Source organism: Equus caballus, chromosome 19, assembly GCF_041296265.1.
Source record: "Equus caballus isolate H_3958 breed thoroughbred chromosome 19, TB-T2T, whole genome shotgun sequence".
NCBI classification, from domain to species: Eukaryota; Metazoa; Chordata; class Mammalia; order Perissodactyla; family Equidae; genus Equus; species Equus caballus.
In genome coordinates, this window is record NC_091702.1 from 49,944,589 (window position 1) to 49,966,731 (window position 22,143).

At 40.2% G+C, this 22,143-nt stretch overlaps 1 protein-coding gene across 16 annotated transcripts in view; it reads left to right on the top strand.

Annotated features, from left to right (window-relative positions):
* IGSF11 (immunoglobulin superfamily member 11) overlaps positions 1-21,414 on the top strand; it is a 179,927-nt gene extending 158,513 nt beyond the window's left edge. For 12 of the 16 annotated variants that reach the window (XM_023623720.2, XM_005601966.4, XM_070243758.1 and 9 more), the window contains 5 exons: positions 664-871; positions 3,152-3,307; positions 16,193-16,315; positions 17,355-17,505; positions 19,085-21,414. In XM_023623720.2, coding sequence (XP_023479488.2) covers positions 664-871; positions 3,152-3,307; positions 16,193-16,315; positions 17,355-17,505; positions 19,085-19,529 — 1,083 coding nt within the window. In that variant the 3' untranslated portion in view covers positions 19,530-21,414. The remainder of the gene's footprint in view (positions 1-663; positions 872-3,151; positions 3,308-16,192; positions 16,316-17,354; positions 17,506-19,084) is intronic. The other 4 variants (XM_070243757.1, XM_070243755.1, XM_070243756.1 and 1 more) reach the window with 1 other exon arrangement.
* The last annotated feature ends 729 nt before the right edge of the window (positions 21,415-22,143 follow it).

A 22,143-nucleotide genomic window follows, 5' to 3' on the forward strand; every position in this document is an offset into this window, starting at 1 on the left:
CTTTAAGCCATGGAAGTTTTCTAACTGGACTGAGCGTTTGAGATCATTTTATTCAACCTCATTATTTTAGAAGTCACTGGCAAAGAAAGACTTGACCACAGTTGCCCAAACACTTGCAGGAGGAGCTTGAATAGAACCAGGTCCCTCACTCTCAACCCAGAGGGCTTTTTGCAACACCATTCTGAGTCCTCTCCCATGGAGGGTTAACTTTGATAACAGAAATTGACGTAAGAACTGCAGTCATGGGCCTGTAACTCTTCTTCCCTCTTCTGACTTTCATTTATATTCAGTCTATAGCTGTGATCTACCATTTTGTGACCTAGTAAGCATGAGAATTGCAGTGCTAATATTTTTTAACTTTTTATTTTGGAATTAATTTTTTGAACTGATAAAATATTTATGGGGTGATAGTAGGATAGCATTAAAGACATTTTTTATATTCTGATGAGCTAAGCAAGGAAACAGTGTTATTCCAGTTTAGTATGTAAGAATTTAGACCCAAGATCCCTGTGCACGGGTGCTATAGGGAAAAGTTGATGACAGCTGTAAGATTAGAAAGCAAATTTTCCAACATTTGGTGCAGTCTACACTCTACCAGATAGTTGCTGTTGTATGTCTAGAAGGAGTGCACTGGCAATTGATTTATTTTGCTTTCTTTTGCAGGTCATTCTGTATCAGGGCGGACAGATGTTTGACGGTGCCCCCCGGTTCCATGGTCGGGTGGGATTTACAGGCACCATGCCAGCCACCAATGTCTCCATCTTCATTAATAACACTCAACTCTCAGATACAGGCACCTACCAGTGTTTGGTCAACAACCTTCCAGATAGAGGGGGCAGGAACATTGGGGTCACCGGCCTCACAGTTTTGGGTGAGTGGCAGGAAATGTTCCCCACACCTCGGCTGCGCTCAGGGATCTGCTCTCAAGCGGCTTCCTTCTGCCTGTCCTTCCATGCTCTCAGTCTGCGTGTGTCCTTTCCCTGTCTTCTCTCCTCTCTGTCTTGTCTCAACTCTGCTTCTCCATGCTTCCTACACATAGTCTCCCCAGCCCTTTCTCCATTTCAGGTGGCTCTCTAAAGCTTATTTCTTAAATGATTTTTCCTAAAGGTAGCACAAAATACCATCAAAAATGGCCTCATCATTTTTCTTAGGCTTCTACAGGATAGGACTGATTGTTGAGAGTAAATAAATAAAAAATTGTTAAAATGAGTACGAAGCAGAAATATCATCCCCTGTGAGGATAGGTACTGCTACTTCCTGTGTGCGTCACGCTGGGTAGGCTCACTACGGTTCTCGGCTTATACCCGTTGTCCTGGCATAATTTTGATATTACCTCCTTTTACTCTCAATTATATGATCAATTTGGTCTTAATACTGAGACCAAATGGATTTAGGACCTTTCACAAGGTTACATAGACAGACAGTAAACAAAAATAAACTTTAGCTTAAAATTTAGGTCTCTTGACTCAAACCAGTATTCTTTCCATTATCCCATGCGGTTAGACTGTCTCAAATTAAATCCATTCTCAACATGTTTTATTTCTCAATTCTGCTGCCTCTAAATTAAACAGTGCCTTCTAAATGGATGCTTTTGGTAGCAGCGGCTAAACTCAGTTCACTGGGGGAGACGGAAGAAGGACTTAGAGAAGGCTGGCGCTCTTGATTGTCCTCCATCCTGCTGAAGTCTCAGAATCTGCTCCCAGCTCCTTGTCAGATTCTCCCGCTTTTCTTTTCCTTCCCTTGCTGAGTCGCTTGAGGATACCAGTGCTGGGGACTCTTGCCTTTTCCTTCTCTGGGGGAGAATGTGCTACAGCCTTGGTGCCTTGTTCTCTCAGTCTTCGAACAGAATAAGAAAACTAAGGAGCAGGTCAGGGACTTCTATCCTAGAAACGCTATTCATTGTAATATATTAAAACTGTATAGACTTTAAAATACTCTGAGGACTGAATACAGAGTGCTAATGGAATTTAATATTATTCCAATGCCTCTACCCCAAGTTAGGTAACTAGCTTCCTACATCATCCAAGTTTTTTTTATTTTTTAATTTTCTAAAGGAAGAAGAAAAGCTTTTAATTCATCTTATATTTTACGCTACCTTCAAAGAGCTTTTTGGGTTCCCCTGTAGTGCCACAGCGGCAGTGTCAAAGGCGGTAAACTGAGGAGATTGGTTTACTCCATCACAGCAGTTAGGATTCTCTGAGTTTTTTTTACTCTTCCTGCCTTTACCCTCACCTTGCTCTCTCTTCCCCCACCCGCTTTCTCTCCTGGCTCCTCTGTATACTGTATTCATTTCCCACTGGTTTTGCAGGGTTGAGCACATTCGTGGAGAAGTCATTAGCATTACAAGTACGTCATCACTCGGATTTAAACTCTACAGCCTACATTCCCCAAGATGAGACTTAGTTTCATGGGCTTAGTTTATGTTTTTATTTGCCTGCTTTTTTACTACAAATCCCTATCTTCTTCCTTTAGTGTTCTTTTTAGTAATTTTTTGTTTCATGTCCTTTGTGTCCTTAATGGTCTTAATGATTACAAATTGTCCGCTGCATGACTCTCAAGTAGTAGATGTACTTGAACCTTACTCTAACTTCCCCACCATAAAGCAGAATTTGGTATAAAGTGGGTCTGTCTGGTTTTCGTTTGTAAAGTAACAAAGAACTTTGTACAGGTAGTCTTAGCCAGAGAGTAGCTGGCAGGGTAAGTGGTTGTTCTTCTTTGAAATATCTCCTCTATATCCGTCTATGGATGCTTGGGTTGCTTCCACCTTTTAACTATTGTTAATAATGCTGCTTTGAATGTGGGTATTTTCAGTAATGTTTTTAAAGGCAATATGTTGACATGAAGAATCTTAAGAATTCTTCTTTAGAGGAAGCAGAGTGAAACCAAGACCATAAGATACCTTGAAAATATAATCAAAGCATGTAGCCCCTCTTACATATTTGCTCCCTGCCAACTGAAGTTGTAGCCCTTGCACCTATGCCCTGTGAAGAGTACATAACTGTCCACTGCCTTCACCCGTGGGGCAGTCTCCTGGTTTGTGTTCCAAAAACAGTGTTATCTTGAGTTCCAGTGCACTGACGGTTGATGTCTCCTCCATCGTCATTTGGCTTACAGTAAATGTGTATTTTGTTGCTTCTGCTTCCTGTTATAGTTCCCCCTTCTGCCCCACACTGCCAAATCCAAGGATCCCAGGACATCGGCAGCGATGTCATCCTGCTCTGTAGCTCAGAGGAAGGCATTCCTCGACCAACTTACCTGTGGGAGAAGTTAGACAATACCCTCAAACTACCTCCAACAGCCACTCAGGGTATGTACGCTGTTGCTTTACCCGTTTAATTAGTTATCATGGAAAATTCTGATTCTGAGACTCACAAAGTAATTAATAGATTTTGAAAAATAACACACTGTATTTGTAACTGCCGAAAATGCCATCTGGCTCATTTTGTGTTTTCAGCTTTCAAGAGAATAAAACATTTCCTTTCTCTTCTAATTGCTGCCTTTGTGCAGTGTATCTCCTTCAGTGGTAACTATATGCAGAAATTCTGTTCCGTGATAGTGCAGATTTAAAGTAGCTAAAGGGTAGCTTCTTTGTGTTGGTAACTGTAAGGTAATCCTTGACGTTTACAACTGAGGATCCACTTCCTCCTTGAGGCACAGCTGCCTATTTTAGTGTGAGAAACATCAGCATGGTCATGAGGGGGTTAATCATCCTATTCTCAGCCTGGGGTCTGATTAGAGGAGGAAGATGGCAAAGGGAACAGGAAAAGGCCGTAGTTCGTGGGAGATCCAGGAGTTAATCTCACCAGATGGGTGAAGATGGAGGAGGCGTGAGTATCATTGATGGTTTTCTAGGTGTAAATCCAGCTATTTAAATTTGATATTAAAGGGAACACCCTTGAAAAACTGAGGAAGATTTATGAAATAAAATGAGGGAGAATTGTCTGTAAAATCTTCTATGTCAAGAAAATAAAATTTAGCAGCTTCGAGTGTTGCATTGTCTCTGATACAGAAAATGTGTCTTGTAGCCGTCTCAGGGCCGGTTTACGTATCTTAACTTAAAGAGCTGGCAGTTAATGGAGAGGTCCCAGACAACCTTAGTTATGCCTGAGAAGCTGAATCATATTGACGGTATGTGCCTGTCACAGAGAAGGAAAGCCCTTTTGATGTGGTGAAGTTAGATGAAATAAAGAACCTTGGCGAGCAGCTTCTTAAGAGCCTGTAAATTTCCTTTAAGAAGCCCAACAGGAATATTAACAGCCCTTCCCATCATCTTTTAATTAACCTGCCCCCAATTAATGATTTAAAAAAACTTCTTTTCAGCATAGTAACTTTTGGGTTATTCTAATAATGATTACTGCAATACTCTTGTTCCCTACTGATTTTTCATTGCTAAATGTTTCAGCCACACTATGGGCTAAATAGCTTTTTTTGTGGTCTAACTTGTTAATCTCATCATTGTAAGTGGCGTGTTTAAAATAGCTATTGTTTTGAAATCCTGAAAACCATATTCAAATTCCACATTTTCCAGTAACTAGTTTGATGACGGTTCACCTCGCTGGGCCTATGTTGCCTCTTTGTAAAATAGGGGGATTAAACAATATCGTTGCCACAGTCCTGTGTATCAGCATTAAATTTCTATTATTTATAACATTTCTGTGAAATATTAGGCTGAGTTTAGAATTACAAATGAACATTTAAAAGTGGTTGTTTGTATGTAAGTGAAGCAATATCTGTGGAAAGAGGCTTCCATACTTCCTTATTTCTAAATAATTGTATATCAGTCAAAGTGTTTGGTGTCTTCTTTGCAACTTGAACATTCTTTGGTACATTGCCTATAAACGTGAACTCGAATGCCAAAGATGAAAATGTTTGTCTTGTATATTTCAAACTCTGGATCACTTATCAGAATTACTTTGGATAACTTTATTTATTATAATAACATGCATTAAATGAGTCAGATTTTTAATTTAAATTTACCTCTTGATAGCTACATTAATAAAGTGGATCTCAAAACAGCATATAATCTCAAAATAACTTAGATCTTTTCAGAAGATTTACTTTCTAATTATGTTTGCAGTTGCTTAATATAAACTCAGGATGCATTCTCTTAAAAGAATATTTGGCACCAGGGAGGGCACCCGAAAGTCCAATTAGTGACAGGGACATAATATTTAGGGGTTAGAATTGTCCTTGAGTATAGGGGCTAGCTTGAAGGAGCTCCTTCTGGACAAATCTGGGACAATCTGAACATTAAAATAAATACATAATCTGTTGAGTAAAATGAGAACTCTTGAATCCCTACTGATAGATATAAATAAGTCGGCGGGGGGGGGGAAGGGAAAGCATTTTCTTATGGTAGGATGCTGACTAATGTATGTAGAAGGAATGATGGAGTTATAAAATCATCATCCATGTCAAAATAGTGGACAAAAGTTTGATGAGGAACAGGATATGTACATAGCCCCAAAGTGTGTCCAACAAATTACTTAATAATTACAAAGGAAAAAATGGTAACTTTATAGTGCAGAGAACTATTGGAAACAAACTGATTAAAGTGAACATTGCCAGTGACAAGGTGATATCCATGCCTCCTGATATATGCACTGAGAAGGATACAACATCACTGCTGTGCTATTCTGTCAAAAACACGTAACCCGAATCTAATCATGAGGAAACATCAAACAAGCTGAAGACAAAACTGTTCCGGATTGAATGAGACTAAGGAGTTAAAACAACTACGTTCAATGAAGGTCACTACAGTATGGGAATCATATTACAGTATAGAAATGTATCAAATTAATATATTGTACACCTTAAATTTACACAATGTTGTATGTCAAATATATTTCAAGAAATAAAGAAAAATAGAAAAAGAATCCACAGTTATATAGGGGGAAAGTGGGTCCATGGTCAAATAAATTGGGAAAAGACAAAAAAAAAATCCTAGATTAGAATCTTGATAGGGGAAGAAGAACCATAAAGGACATTATTGGAACAATTGGTGAAAGCTGAGTTTAAACTGTAGATTAGATAATACTGTTGTATCAATGTTAAATTTTTTGACTTTGGTATTTTGCTGTGATTATGTAAAGAATGTCTTTGTACTTAGGAAATAGTCACTAAGTACTTAGCGGTAAGAGGCATAATGTCTTCAACTCACTCTTAAGTAGTTCAGAAAAATATTTTTATATTTACTGAGAAAATGATAAACCTAATAGGGAAAAATGTAAACAACTGTTGAATCTGAGTAGATGATATACAATATTGAGTTCCGTGTAGTATCCTTGCAACTTTTCTGTAAGTTTACAATTATGTCAAAATAAAAGTAACTAAAAAATTTTCTTTATATAATTTATGTGTGGATACTTCAGTGAATGGAGAACCAGTATCCCATGAGGTACACTCCATTTTCATACGGAGGAATAATAAAGTGAATTTAGTGTTGTCCTCTTAGCATATAACCATTTTGAATTCTAAGATAAATGAAAACTATATTTAAGGTTGATATTCTTTGAAGCCAAATGTAGCAGTTTGGTCTGTGCTTCTAAGGCCTGTACAACTGGCCCAGGTTCCGGTAAGAGGAAACAGTGCATGAGACACAGTTTGCCGGGCTCTACACCAGTGGAGCTCAACAGAGACAATTTCGTTTGGCGATGTCTGGAGAAATGTTGGTTGTCACAGCTGGGAGGACTGTGCCACTGGCAGCTAGTGGGTAAAGGCCAGGGATGCTGCTAAACATCCTACAATGTCCAGGATAGTCTCCACAACAAAGAAATATCCAGCCCAAAATGCCAGTAAGTGAATTACATTAATAAATGTTCTCATGTTAAAACATCCTTGCATTTCTGGAATAAAGTCTATTTGATTGTGATTATTTTTTAATTTATTACTATATTTGGTATGCTAATATTCTAATAGAATTTTTCCATCTGTGATCATAAGTGAGAATGACCTTTTTTTTTTTTTTTGTATTCTGTTGTCCTGGTTCAGTTTGGTATCAGACTGCACATGGCCTTATAAAATGAGTTGGGCAGCTTTTCCTCCTTTTCTATCCTCTGAAACAGTATGAATGAGATGGATATTATCTGCTGATTTTGTAGAATTTACCTATTAAGCTTTGCCTTGCTGTTATGTTTTATTGGTAGATTTTTGACTATTGATTCAGTTTCTGTGATGGTGTAGGTTTGTTTAGATTTTTTGTATCTTTTCTATTTTTCTAGAAAATGTCTCTTCTGTCCGACTTTGTTCATATTGGCATCAACTCGTTCTTAGTATTCTCTATATGAAAACAGAAGAGTGCATTTACAAGTGCAGGTTCTGGAATCAGAGGAGGTGGTTTGGAATCTTGGCTCCAGGAATCATCGGCTGTGTGACCTTGTGCCTTAGTTTACCTATATGTAAAACAGACACAGTAACAGTAACTTCTTCACAGGGGTGGAATAAAGATTAAATGTAAAAAGTTTAGAATGTATAAGCACTTGATAAATATTGGTGTTTATATTATTAGTATTGTTTTTCCCTTGTGAATTTTATTTTATTTATTTTATTTTTTGAGGAAGATTAGCCTTGAGCCAACTGCTGACAATCCTAACTGCTGCCAATCCTTCTCTTTTTGCTGAGGAAGACTGGCCCTGAGCTAAAATCCATGCCCATCTTCCTCTACTTTATATGTGGGATGCGAACCACAGCATGATGTGCCACGCGGTGCCATGTCCACACCCGGGATCTGAACCAGGGAACCCCGGGGGTGCTGAAGTGGAACATGTGCACTTAACCACTGTGCTACTGGGCCGGCCCCTCTCTTGTGAATTTTAAAACTGTATTTATGTTCCCCTTTTCATTCCTAATTCTGTTTGTTTGTGCTTTTCCTCTTTTATGTTTTTGATCTGCTAATTCCAGCTTTATAAAACCATATCTATCCTCTTATATACCTGTATTAATTTCTTTTCTTCATTCATTCATTCACCAGATACTTGTTGGGCACTTACTGGGTGCCAGACACTGTTCTAGGTGCTGGAGATACATCCATCAACAGGATAGACGTCTTTCTCTTTGTAGAGTTTACATCCTAGTGGGTAGAGATCGGACATAATGAATCAGTAAATTGCAGAGTTTGTTACAAGGCGATAAATTCTATGGGGGAAAATAGATCAGGATAAAATGGATTAGTTGGGGCCTGAGGAGCTGCAAGATGCTTAGGGGAAGCCTCATGGAGAGGAAGATACTCTAGCAAAGATTTAGAGATGCTGAAGGAAGGCAGCATGTGACTCTGAGGGCTGGAGAGCGTTCCAGACAGAGAGAACAGCCACATGAACGCCCTGAGGCAGGAGCGCGCCTGGTGTTTTTGATAAACAGCAAAGGGACCAGCGTGTTTGGAGTGGAGTGAGTGAGGCGGAGAGTAGTAAGAGCTATTGTGTCCAGTTGCAGGTACTAGGAGATAGGAATATATATCTCTCATATGAAACATGTTAATTGTATTATTCAAGTATTCTATATCTTTACCAATATTTTATCTGTCAGCTATTATTTTATGAAAGAGGTGTTTTTAAAAATCACACAGTAGGACTCTGGATTTGTCAATTTGTTCTTGCACTTATGCCAATTTTTAAAAATCTGTTTGAGCCCATGTCATTAGGTACTTGCACGTTTGTTACATCTCAGTGATTCTCTATGTTTAATATTCATTTTTGCCTTATTTTAACTTATTAAAATTCCTATAGTAGCTTCCTTTGGTTGATTCTTGTTAATATGTTTCTATTTTATGGTTCCTTTACTTTCATGATTCTGTGCTTTATATTTTAGGTTTATCTCTTATAAGCAGCATGTATCTGGATTTAGTTTGGTTTTCAATCTGCCATCTGAGAGCCTCTATCCTCTGATTGATTGAATCCATTTACATTAGTTATGATTATGGATATATTTAGATTAATTTCTAATATTTTATTTTATTTATTTTGTTTTCTATTTACCGAGATTTTTCTTAACTTCCCCTCTCCCCATGCCTTTTACTGATTATTTGAGTGTTCTTTATAAATTATGCATTTTTCCTTCTTGGTTCCTGGGACTTCCTCTGTTGTCCTCATCCTTTCATAATTTAATACGGTGAAGAGAGATGATAAACTCTCCTGCTTGCTTGAGAACTCTGTGCACTACCTTGTACAGACATCATAGGTAGAGCAGGAGAGTATCTTAAATATCACCACGGTCCAACACTGTCAAGCTACAGGGGAGAAAACCCAGAGAGGATTCCAGGTTTGCCCAAGGTCTGGTGATAGACAGCACTCCCATTCGCCCGCCGTGCTTGGAAGCCTCAGGGACCTTGATTCTCCTCCTTGAACTGCCACTGCCGAGTCCTCTCCCAGTGAGAGTGGTTCCATAATTCTCTCATGGGGAGTAACAAAGTTTTCACCCACTTAAGTTGCTGAATAAACAGGCGCTTATTTTGTCTTCATCAAGATGTTATTCTGACTAAAGACAGGTTTCCCCCCTTGCTTTTTGCCTTCTGACATAAACAAGTCCCAGGCAATGCTCAGTACTCCTCCTTCTTTAAAAAATTAAATACCAGTGATTATCACAACTCTGTTCACTTGGTTATACATTTGTCCATTCTTTAGATAGGTGTGTATGTGTGTGTGTATGTGCAAACACACAGGCACAACCCTTATTCTGTGCAATTACCTCAGGGTAGATTGTTGGGGAAGGTAGAGAAATATAAATATAAAGAGACGCATCTCCATTCTAGAGCTCACTGTCAATGGAGGACAGATATAAAGGGATAATTATAGTACTACAGGTTTAATGCTATAAAAATGTTTACTGTGCTGTAAAACTAAAAAGATAGAAGTTTTAATTCCCCCTGAAGAGTCTAGGAAGAACTTTATAGGGAAAGAGATTCCTGAGCAGAAAACGATCTTAAAGTAGGAAGTAGCAGTTTTAGCAGGTAAAAGGGGGTGTTATCAATAGAGGGAAGCATATGTGTAAATAAAATCTTGCCAGTGTAAAAGTGTAACAGTTTTAAGTGAGAAGATCTATAAAGCTGACATAAAGATTCATGGGGATTTGGCCAGAAAGGAGGTTGGCAAGTTCAGGTCCAGGTTGTGAAAGGCATTATATAACATTCAAGGAGTGTGGATGTTGTCTTTGAGACTGTGGGTATTCAGTGGCATTTATGAAGCAAGAGAAGATATCCACATGTGCATTCTAGAAACATCTTCAGCAATCAAGGTGAGAGATTGGCAGCTGGGTCATAGATGGGAGGCTTTGATAGCAGCTCCGTCAAGAAATGATGAGGGCCTGAACTAAGGCCCTTGTGGTGGGGATGGAGAAGGGACAGGAGGCAGGGTGGATTCAAGAGAGACTGAAGGCAAAATCAACAAGACATGGGGCTTGATTAGATGTTGGGACCCAGCGAAGTGTGAAGGTTCATTCAGATTCTTGTCTTAGGCCATTGAATGAACAGTAACTATAGTAACTTAGAGAAAGAATACTTAGAGGTTTGGTTGAGGAAGGTAGTGAGTGAGTTAATAGTCCTCTGGGACTTCTGGATGGTGACTAAAATAATTATAATGGTAACAGGTAACATTTCTTAGGCACTAAGTACCATTCTCCTTTGAGGATTAAAGCTTAATAATCAACATAGAAATATACTGATTCTAAAGAATCTGTTGATGTCAAGTTAAAAACAAGAGCACTCAGAGTCAACATTTCTGGGAGCCGGACAGAAGCGTGTAGGAGAGAAGCAGTCACAGGCCAATCAGTCAGGCTTGCTCGTAGCTGTTGCCATGTTGGGAGTGTGTGTTCATGACTCTTTGTTGCTAATGGTGAGTCATTCTTGCAAATAAATATTAATCTCTTTATACATATTTTATAGTATATTTTATACAAATGCTATGGGTGGTATTCTAAGAAATAAGTTTTAGAAGCAAAATAAGTCCTTAGCTTGGTAATTTTGATGCATGGTGTGTGATTCTGTAGAATATTGTTAATACCAGGGGATCCAAATATTAAATTATTCAAATATTGCCCAGTAATGTTCATTGGTGTTTTCCAGAGTTTGAATATTTGCTATAGACTTGAGTTCTTTGTAAATACTTTAACAGCAGAAAGGCAAAGAGAGGAAGATGGGAAGGTTGCTGTGGAATACACTGACATGAAATCAGAAATGGATTTAAAATCTGAATTGGCAAAAGTAGTATCTGTTTCAATGGCAAAACCAAAATCAGGGCAAACAGACAAAATATGTTCATCATTAAATAAAGGAAATGAGCTAATATGAAGCAACGTCTGTCCTAACATCTGCCTCGAAGGCGCTTTGGACATTCTCTTAATGGGGACGGGTTCTCTCCCCTGTCCCTTCTCCGTCTACATCTTAGTTCAACCAACATCAACACAAAAATGAAATGAAATGTCCTATGTCTGGAAAATTTGGCATGAAACAAAGATCAAGGCTACTGGGTAATTCACTTAATGCTGTATAGTGTTTTCAAATTTTATTTTATTTTATTTTTTTCTGCTTTATCTCCCCAAACCCCCCTGTACACAGTTGTATATCTTAGTTGCAGGTCCTTCTAGTTGTGGGATGTAGGATGCCACCTCAACGTGGCCTGATGAGCGGTGCCATGTCCACGCCCAGGATCCGAACCCTGGGCCGCCGCAGCGGAGCGTGCGAACTTAACCACTCAGCCACGGAGCCGGCCTCTCAAATTTTATTTTAGAATTCCTGATGTTATCTTTGAATTTTTACATAGATTTTAATTTGGCATTTATTTTGTGTTGATGTTCCCTTTTTTACTATTTTTTATTATCAAATGTATCAGGTTGCAATCATTTTTTGCATATCATTGACATAAATAATTTTGTCATATTGCTTCAGATAACAATAAATCATGCATTCATTATTTTTTTCCACATAGTACTTCTGAAACTTTTATATAAGAAATGACTCACTATTATTATTATGGTCACTCATTATTATTTAAAAATAAATAAATCATACGAAAAATATATAATAATTTATGATTTAGGAACTCCTATCTCTCAACCTCAAATCCTGAGCATTAATACCTATTGGGAATTTGGAGGCATTTGACATTTTCCCAATTTCTTGACTGGTTTTTCTTATGATTCAGGAAAAGACAAATTTCCAAAGCAATGCCAGGAAGGAATTCCCATATGGACACATCACCAGGCACTGTCATGAGCTTGCTACACGCATTATGTCATCTAATCCTCACGGTAACCTAGAAGGCGGGGGCATGTTGGTAGCTCCATGTCACACATGAGCAAACTAAAACACAGATGAAGAGAACGTGACACATTCAAGACGCATGGCTAGTAGGTGGTAGAACAGGTTCCAACTCAGGCTGTCTGAGTCTAGAACATATGCTCTCAGCCAGTGCACCATCTTGTAGGCGGTTTGGATCTGGGAGAAAGGGTGGAAGTGGAGTGTACACTTATATGTGTTTCTCTCTGATTCGGAAGGACTTTCTAGTGCAAGTGCACAGCTTGTGTGGGCTGCAGTGTTGCTGTGGACTGAAACGGTGGGGTGTGATGTCATTTGTGCTTCCCAAACTGTAGTTCCACGCAGTTGAACTTTCCCTATTCTTTAAAAGAAAGAAGATCCAAAGAACATTTATTCCCTAACTTCATTTCAACAAATTACTTCTGTGCCAGAGCAGGCCAAGTGAAGTGACAGATTGAGGACTTAAGTCCATCTTGTGTCAGAAAGAGCCACATGCTTGTGGTTGGGAACAGTCTGGGGCTTGCTGAAGGCATGCTCCCGTCTCCACTTGGCCTTGACCACATGGGCAGCCCTGTTCTGCTTCTGGTAAATCCCCTCTTGCCAACGCCGTCTGCCTCATTCCCTGATTACATCCTGAGTTAGGTCTAGCATGGTACGTCAGCCTCGGTTCAGAAGACGTTTTTACATCCGTCTACTTGAGGAGTCTGCATCTATAGAGACAAAGGGGAGAACAGTGACTTCGCCTTTTAAAAATAACTTTATAAAGCAAGAATCTTTAAAGTTTACCTCTTTCTACATGCCAGAATGCCACTTAGATCAGCTGTTAAAAATTTCCCAAATTATCTCTACGGAAATGTTAACAAAATTGCTGGTTCTGTGTGAGCTGATCAAATTCCTAGAATTTCAGGGCTTAGGAAAGCACCACCTCCACAGTGTGTGGAATTCTGGGGTTGGTTGCCCAGAGATTATGGTTTTCGCGTGTGATGACATGAGGGCATGCATTGAAGATGGAGTTAGGCTGATGGCTTAGTTCAGTACTAACAGCGTTGGACTATCACATGGTTAGGAAATTTCCCATAGATGCACCCTGTAGACTATTGTGGTTTTCAGTGCCTTACTGGAAAGCCGTATGTGTGTATGGTGATTATGAGCTTTGGACGCGGATAGACCTGATTTTGCAGACTGCTGCTGCTTGTGTACTGGGTGATCTTGGACAAATCGCAAAGCTTCTCCATCTTTGAAAAGTAGGGAATATAAAACTAAGCTTGTCGTGAAGATTTGTTGACATAAGTAAAGCTCTTAGTACGCTGCTTGTGGTACACAGCAGGCACTAAAGAGAACGTAGCGCCTTTATTTCTTCATTGAGCACCTTTCTGTGTGCTGGATAATTTCTGAGGATGGTAATATGATGATGAACAAGACAAACCCAGTCCCTTATCTTAATGAGACAAGTAGGCAAGAAATTGCGGTAAGTGGGGTAAGTGCCAGCTCTAGGGGATATGGGTGCTGGGATGCATAGGAGGGGATTTGATGAAGGCCCGGGAAATCAAATAGGACACAGAGGAGGAGAAAACAGTTCCCCCCAGCCTGGCCCAAGTGTCTGAGTGAATTCACTGAAAGGCGTCCACAGAGTTGTTTGTTTTAAGGAAAGGAATATACAAGTGGAAACAAGTAACCACCAGGTATGTTGACTTGGGCGTGTGCAATACAATGCAAATGTCCAAATTCATCAAGCACTGTGTTCTGGTTAAGTAAGACCTCCATATAATATGGGTTTGACCTTTATGCTCTCATCAAAAAATACAAACAAAGCAAAAAAAAAATTTCCTGTCCCTGACCTGTCTATTGAAGTTAATTCCAGTGTGGGTTTGATGAGTCAGTCCTTTATTAACACTATCCACTATATTATGGCAAAAGGCAGAGAGATAACCAGGAGGGCTGGTGATGTCTGGACATCTTTCAGAATTCGTACACCCTTATTAGATGCCCCTCCTTTACCCCAGCACCTTGTATCCACTAGTGCTGGCATTAACCCGTTTATTGTGATTTCTTGCCTACTTGTCTCATTCAGGTAAGGGGCTGGGTTGGTCTTTTCTTTTTTTTAAAGATTGACCCTGAGCTAACATCTGTTGCCAATCTTTTTTTTTTTTTCTTCTCCCCAAAGCCCCCCAGCACATTGCTGTATATTCTAGTTGTAGGTCCTAGTTCTGCTTTGTGGGATGCCACCTCAGCACGGCTTGATGAGTGTTGCTAGGTCCGTGCCCAGGATCCAAACTGGCAAAACCCTGGGCCACCAAAGTAGAGCAGGCAAACTTAACCACTCGGCCATGGGGCCAGCCCCTGGGTTGGTCTTGTTCATCATGGTCTCACCATCCTCAGAAATCACTTCATACACAGAAAGGTGCTCAATAAATATTTATTGGTTAAATGACCTCATGAATGAACGCATGCCTGCTGTGGTCAGGTCTGCTTTTGCTGATACCTCTTCTCTGCTGCTGCCTTTGATCTAGATAGAAATTAAGATTGCCAGCAGATGAGGTAACTAAGTCTCAGTTTCATGTAAAAATAGTGAGCCTAGGGTAGAGAGAGCTCCAAGTATGGCCCCAGAAATACACGGACTTGGTGCCGGAAATGTGCCATCAGGAGGCGTTTCCACTGACTCCTAGATTGGCAGCCCTTCTGAGTGGTTCAGGTGGTTGGATGTAATTTGTTCTGCCTAAGGGAGGCAGTGAGGCCCAGAGCTTAGAGGGAGGACAGCCTTCCATCCAATTCCAAATCTGATGACTAGCTGTGTAACCTTACTGCTCATCAAAAGCCTCAGTCTCCTTATCTATTCAATGGGATTAATGATAATAGAACCTTATAGAGTCATTGTAAAGATTGAGATAATATATATAAAAGCTTAGCCAATGCTTGGTACATAGTAATAACTATTAACTTTAATTTTTATGATTACTATAAGTTATGTACATTTTATTTATAAGGAATAAATAATCAAACTATGCTAATGTTGATGAATTACTAAAATGTGAACTACTGAAACATTGCTTGGGAATATCGATGTGGTGGCCTTGCAAATGTACTGCTCAGATCTCCTGCTGTGGGGAACATAATTGACTGACAGCCCCAGCTGCTTCCTCCAAGATCCGCCACTGCTTCACCTGGGCAGCTCCCAACCAGTGACTGGGCACACTGGGGCTACTAATGCAGGCCGGTTCCTGCAAGGTGCGGGACTCCTTTAACAGGTGACGTCGGCTCAAGGACTCCCCATCAGCCTGGTGGGGACCCTCCATAACACTGTGCTGCAGTCTGAGATGCTCCCTACTGATCCCTCCTTCCTTCCGGCTCCTCTTCACAGGGGCCAGACCTGCTCTGCAGTCTGAGGCTCTGCCTGCCTTCTCCAGCTTCCTCTCTGCTTCCTTTACTGGCATTTCCTCTGGTAAACCTTGTCTTGGTGTCTGCTTCTTGGAAAATCTGGACTTACACAGACAGTTATAATGGTTGTTGGGAGTAACAGTCTGCACCCTTGAGCACAGAGTGGATACTTTTTCCATCAACTGTGAAGTGAACATTATTGTAATAAGTTTAACCTCATCTTTATGTTATTGCCTTTCCTCAGAATTAAAATTTGGTGTTACTGATCGTAAATTCTCTAGGATAGGCGTTAGCCGCTGTTTCCTCAGGGAAGGCTGCTAACATTTAGGACCTCTCACTAATCTGCAGATTAAGGCGTAAGATTGCCCTTAATTAGGACAGTCCTCTGTAGCTCCAGTCTTTAATGTGATGTCATGGTTTTAGTCTTTAGCATTCATGAACCAAAAAAGTTTTTTTAAAAACAGCTATTATAGCTCTTCAGTGTTTGTCTATTTTTATAGTCTTATCTTCTGCTAATTTCTTTGGTTTTCATATTTTTTCTCCTAAATCCTTACTTGATTATTATTTTTGTGACAGATCAGGTCCAGGGGACAGTCACCATCCGCAACATCAGCGCACTGTCCTCAGGTTTGTACCAGTGCGTGGCTTCTAATGCCATTGGAACTAGCAGCTGTCTTTTGGATCTCCAGGTTATTTCACGTAAGTATGTAAAATTCTGAGTCCACTCTGGGTCTGAGACGCCAAGGTCTCTGTCAAACCAGGAAATGAAGAGTTCTGCTGAATTGTTTTTAGGTTGTTCAAAGATGAAATAGAAATTCTTTCGGTTTTAATCGTTATTGAAAATATTTTAGGGGCTGGCCCTGTGGCCGAGCGGTTAAGTTCGCGCACTCTGCTGCAGGCGGCCCAGTGTTTCGTTGGTTCGAATCCTGGGCGCGGACATGGCACTGCTCATGGAGTCACGCTGAGACGGCGTCCCACATGCCACAACTAGAAGGACCCACAACTAAGAATATACAACTATGTACCAGGGGACTTTGGGGAGAAAAAGGAAAAAAATAAAAAAATCTTTAAAAAAAAAAAAGAAAATATTTTATAAATGTATTAGTATACTTTCCAGCCTCAGCAATGTGACATCTTCTTTATGACAAAATGTCTTTCTCCTCAGGATCCTTAGAATCAAGTCAGTTTTGATTATATAGTACTACAGATGTTATAAAAATTTGTGAGGATCTTATAGCCATGGCAAGACCTCCTTGCATTTTCTCTGTATCCCTTACATCTCCTTATTTGTTAGGTGGCCAGGTCATAAATAAGAAGTGCAGAAGTTTTCTCTTTAGTGGAGAATTCTGGGTTATTTGAATACCCGTTGCAGACGGGAGTGGTCTGGCTGGGAGGAGGTGCTAAGTTATCCCACCGATTGCCAGGGTTCCTTTGGGCCAATCAGGCAGGTGAGCATCCTTTTCCTGCTCCACTCTAGGTGTTGCTCTCCTGAAACACTGAGCCATGTAAGGTTCATTCCTTCAGTAAATGTCTGTGAACCTACTGTGTGTTAGTCCCAGCGACTGGGGATACAGAAAGTTAACTGAGGTTTCGCTTTATATGGATGGACTACATTAGGCAATTTTGTACATTTTAAGAAGATTCTATGGTAGTTTATAAAGTTGCATGTGTATATGCCATTTCTCTCTTTCTCGCTTCTCTTTTGGTTCTTTAAATCTACCTTAAATATATTTTGCAGCCCAGCCCAGAAGCATTGGACTAATAGCTGGAGCCATTGGCACTGGTGCAGTCATTATCATTTTTTGCATTGCACTAATTTTAGGGGCATTCTTTTACTGGAGAAGCAAAAATAAAGAGGAGGAGGAAGAAGAAATTCCCAATGAAATAAGGTTTGTGTGTCAGATAATTTGTCTTGCATAACTAATGTCTATTTCTATTCATTTTGGCAGCTACAATTTCTTTGCTAATCTTATGACTGTGATGTTCAAGACAGTTAAAGCAGCCAAATAATATTTTCTTGTTATATCATTTTTCCTCATGGTGCTACTCAGTTTTATTTACTGGATCATGAAAGGGGAGGAGGGTCGAGCATGTGCCTAACTAGGAGGACCCAAGGGAAGAATTTCCCCTCTCCTCCCCATCTCCAGGATAGGTGGGGTTAGGTGGCTGCCACAGTAGAAAAGTTAGTTTAAAACCTGTGTTTAACATTGGCATTTATAAGGGATGAGAGCATAAAGCAAGAAGGAGCACCGTAAGAGCATACCGGTACCTGTGTCCACTGAGGCCAAAGCAGGATGGCTTGGTGTGAAAGACAGTTCCATCAAGAATATGAACGTCTTAAGAAAACAGTGTCAAATGGTCTTTAAAGAGAAGTGACTCTTGGCAAATTGTCGAGATATGGGGGTTCAAGCTCAGTGTCAGATTGCATCACGTTATATCCTTTTGAAAGTGCTTTAATGACTCCAGTCTGCTTAGCATGACATACACGGCCCTTCAGGATCTTTCCCCGCTTCCCTGATCCCTTTGTGTTCCAGTCTGTTTTGTATTCTCTCATGCCTCAGGGTCTTTGCACAAGCCACCACCCTCTTCCTTCCCTTTTCATCCAACCCTTCGGTAAATTCCTTGATCTGATTCAGGTCTAGTCCAGGCATCACCTCCTCACAGAAGTTGAGCCTTTCAGACTTGCAGATGCTCTTGCATTTTTGTCACCCCCGTTTGGCCATAATCTTCTTGGCTATAGGAGCTGTGTCTTTTTAACATGAAACATCTAGTAGAATGCCTGCTGCTCAAGAAATGTGAAATGAATTAGTTAACATGTTAAATTAAATTAATGACTTCTCCTAGCTTCTTGTAATTCTTAAGGGTTAGGACTTTGTGGGGTTAGATTTCATCCCTGCATCAGATTACCAAGGAAATCCTCTCATCAGCACACCACAGTGATATCTCAGACCCCGAAGTGTAAGAAAGTCAGGCAGCTCTAACCATTTCCTGGAGTTCCCCATACCTGGGGTTTGGTTTCCCAGCTATCTTACAGCAGCTGGCTCAGCGGATTTCTTCATGGACTATTTTCCTATTTAGAGGGAAAAAAAAAATTTACACGCACACACAGACACACACATATATAAAGATACATAAACATGTACATATATATACAGGCACACATATATACTTTTCTTTTTCAGTTATATTGGAAGGCATGGTCTTTGAGAGATTTGGTATTACCTTTTTTTCTCTTGGAGATTGAGAAGCTGAGGGAACTATTTTTCCTGAGCATTGTCTCAAAGGGAATGGATGTCAAAGCTGAGGCACCAGGACTGCTGGGTTTGCTTTCGGCATAATATGGTCTGTCCTGAGGGTTTGTATCTTGCAGACACACTGGCCGTAACTTAAGAGGAAAGAGTTCTGGGCAGGAGGGAGGGTAAACCTCAAGTGAATCCTAACAACAATTTTATTTTTGTTCCGTTTCAGAGAGGATGATCTTCCACCTAAATGTTCTTCTTCTGCCAAAGCATTCCACACTGAGATATCCTCCTCAGAGAACAACACGTTGACCTCTTCTAACACCTACAACAGTCAGTACTGGAGCAGCAATCCGAAAGTTCACAGAAACACGGAGTCACTCAACCACTTCAGTGACTTGCGCCAGTCTTTCTCCCTCCACTCAGGCAATGCCAATATACCATCCATCTATGCTAATGGGAACCATCTGGTCCCAGCTCCACATAAGACTCTGGTAGTGACAGCCAACAGAGGGTCGCCACCACAGGTCGTATCCAGGAGCAATGGCTCAGTCAGCAGGAAGCCGCGGCCTCAGCACACACACTCCTACACCGTCAGCCAAGCAACCCTGGAGCGAATTGGCGCTGTTCCTGTCATGGTGCCAGCCCAGAGTCGGGCCGGGTCCCTGGTATAGGACGTGAGTGGACGGAGCATTCAGGAAAGAATCAGTGGACTGCCCCATGCAAGGGGGAGGGGAGGGTGGGTGTGCGCTCGGAAAGAAACACTTTCCTTGTAGCGATACCAGTAAAAAGCGCAAAGAAGCAGGCAGTGCTGTTACCTGGCCACTAAGAGTTGTGTAATGAACTGGAATGTTCCACCATGAAGACTTGTTTCACCACCACAGCTGTCCCAGGATTCTATTCAAAAAGCTGGATCTCAAAGATGTGCCAAGCCAAGGAAAAAGATGCGAGAGCAGAATAGCACTTAAAGCTGAAACTGCAGTCCAGATGGGCTGGTTCTTTAATTCATGCCTAACTTAATAATTGTTCAAGAGACTAAAGTGCCAGACAGAATTTAAATAATGAAATGATTTAAAAAGATAGGCGTCTTTAGTAAAAGTAATGAGCAGCCCTGGGATACGTTCTGCCTCCCCCGTCCCCTCTTTGAAGAGGGCTTAATGGCAGAAATGGTTAATATCGGTCCCCACAGGGCTGCCTCTTGTATCATAGAATCAAAACTTTTTGCACAAACAAAATTCAGTAAGAAATAGGGGGAAACAAAAGAAACTTCTCTGAGAAGCCCGTTCCTATTTATTTATTTATCTCCTCCAGAACCATGAATTTCATATTTGGAATATTGCTATACGGACAGATTCTTGCCTGTCTATGTTTTTCTAGGGTCTGTTACAGGTCTGTGACGTTTACTGTTCATTATTTCCTGGAAAAAAATTTTTTTTAAAGAAAACTAATGGTTTTTAAAAATCATACATGAGAGGCATTGGGCTAGCAAAGCAAAGGTGACACCATGTGCTGTGAGTGTTCACAGAGCCCAGCAGGAGGCCCATCGCGGAAGAGCTGGGTTGAGTGGGCAGCACGAGAGCAGGAAGGCAGGTCTCAGGGGCGTCCGCTTGCTGACAGCCTCTCAGAGCTGGGCTGTCCAGGCCTCCCTGGCTATCGCAGTGGGTTCTTCTTAATGAGGGCAGCACCTGCTGCCTTTTGTACTGAGGTAGATAACTTTCTCCTTGTTTGACAAGTCGAGGTTAGTAGGTTGTTACAGGCAGGGCAGGAGTTGTTTTGTTCTTTTCCAAATAATTATTTTGCAAAAGAGATAAGACTGAGACAAAAGGCATGTCTTCAGATATGCTCCTGGGAGGGTCTGCCCTGTATTTATCACAGCTCAGGGTTGCAATTTCGCCCAATTGCGTTTTACACCTCTGTAAAGAGGCTCCTTTTGTGATTAATTACCTGGCTTGGCTGGCCTTGCAGTTCACCAGATAATTTACAAACTCCTCATTCTATTTGTGCCGCGTGGATCTGCCTATACTTGCATTGGTGGCTGATTCGCCTTAATCACACTTTGAGCAACACATGAATGATTTCTTCCCAAATTTGTTTCCTAAATTATTTACGACACTGAGCTTGTGATTTGATGAGTATCTTTTCTATCCCAATTCGTCTCACTCCCTCTTCCCACTTTTTCCCTTTTTGCCCTCTTTTCCTGTAATCACAGTTGTCACAGGGAAGGCCTCCCGATTTTCAGACCTATTTGAATAAATGGAACCCAACAGCTGCAGCGTACATTCGTTTTCTGAGAGGGCTAAGCTCAGAACCTAACCATTGCAACCATTCCAATATTGATGAGAAACTAAATTTACTTTAGCATTACTTATTTTTTCCATTTGATGGTTCTTGACTTTGTAAAAATTTAAATAAATGAATGTCTATACTTTTTATAAAGAAAGTGAAAATACCATGACAGAAAAGCTGATACTATCAGATGTTGTTTAGAAAGCATTTATCTTGCATTTCTTTATTCTTTCTAATTATCTAAATTTCAATAAAAGTTTATTCATATAAAAACAAGTTGTCTTTAATTATTAATTACTAATGAATATATGGTTTTTTTTTAAAAGATTGGTGCCTGAGGTAACATCTGTCGTCAATCTTCTTCTTTTTTCTCTTTTTTTCTCCTTTTTCTCCCCAAAGCCCCCCAGTACATAGTTATATATTCTATGGTTTTGTATTTAATGTTTCCCTTAATGTTATAAGCATTTTCCATTCTGTTAAATACTATTCATAATGACTATAGTGAGCATATAATATTCCAAAATTATTTCACCTTACTCTTATTGTTAGAAATTTGAGTCCAATTCTCACGTGTATGACTGAAGATTTAATGGTCCTTTTCATCCATTGAGCTGTTTTCATATTTCCTGTCTGAAAGTTCATGAAGACAAAGCCCATGACTTTCACCCCTGAATCTCATTACCTAGCACAGTGCCTAATATGGGTGTTGAGTAGATAAATGACTGATGATTTCTCAACTGGATTTGCGAAGTTTCCGTTCAGAAAGTTATGACCCTGATTGATTGTGGCTCTTGATATATATTGACTCATTCCTTTAACTTTTTATTTTGAGATAATTATATATTTACATGCAGTTATAAGAAATAATAGAGATTCCCATATCCCCTTCACCTAATTTTTCCGAAGGGTAACATCTTGTGTAACTATTATACGGTTTCACAAATTGACATGGATACAATCCATCAACTTTATTCAGATTTCAGCAGTTATAGTGCACTTATG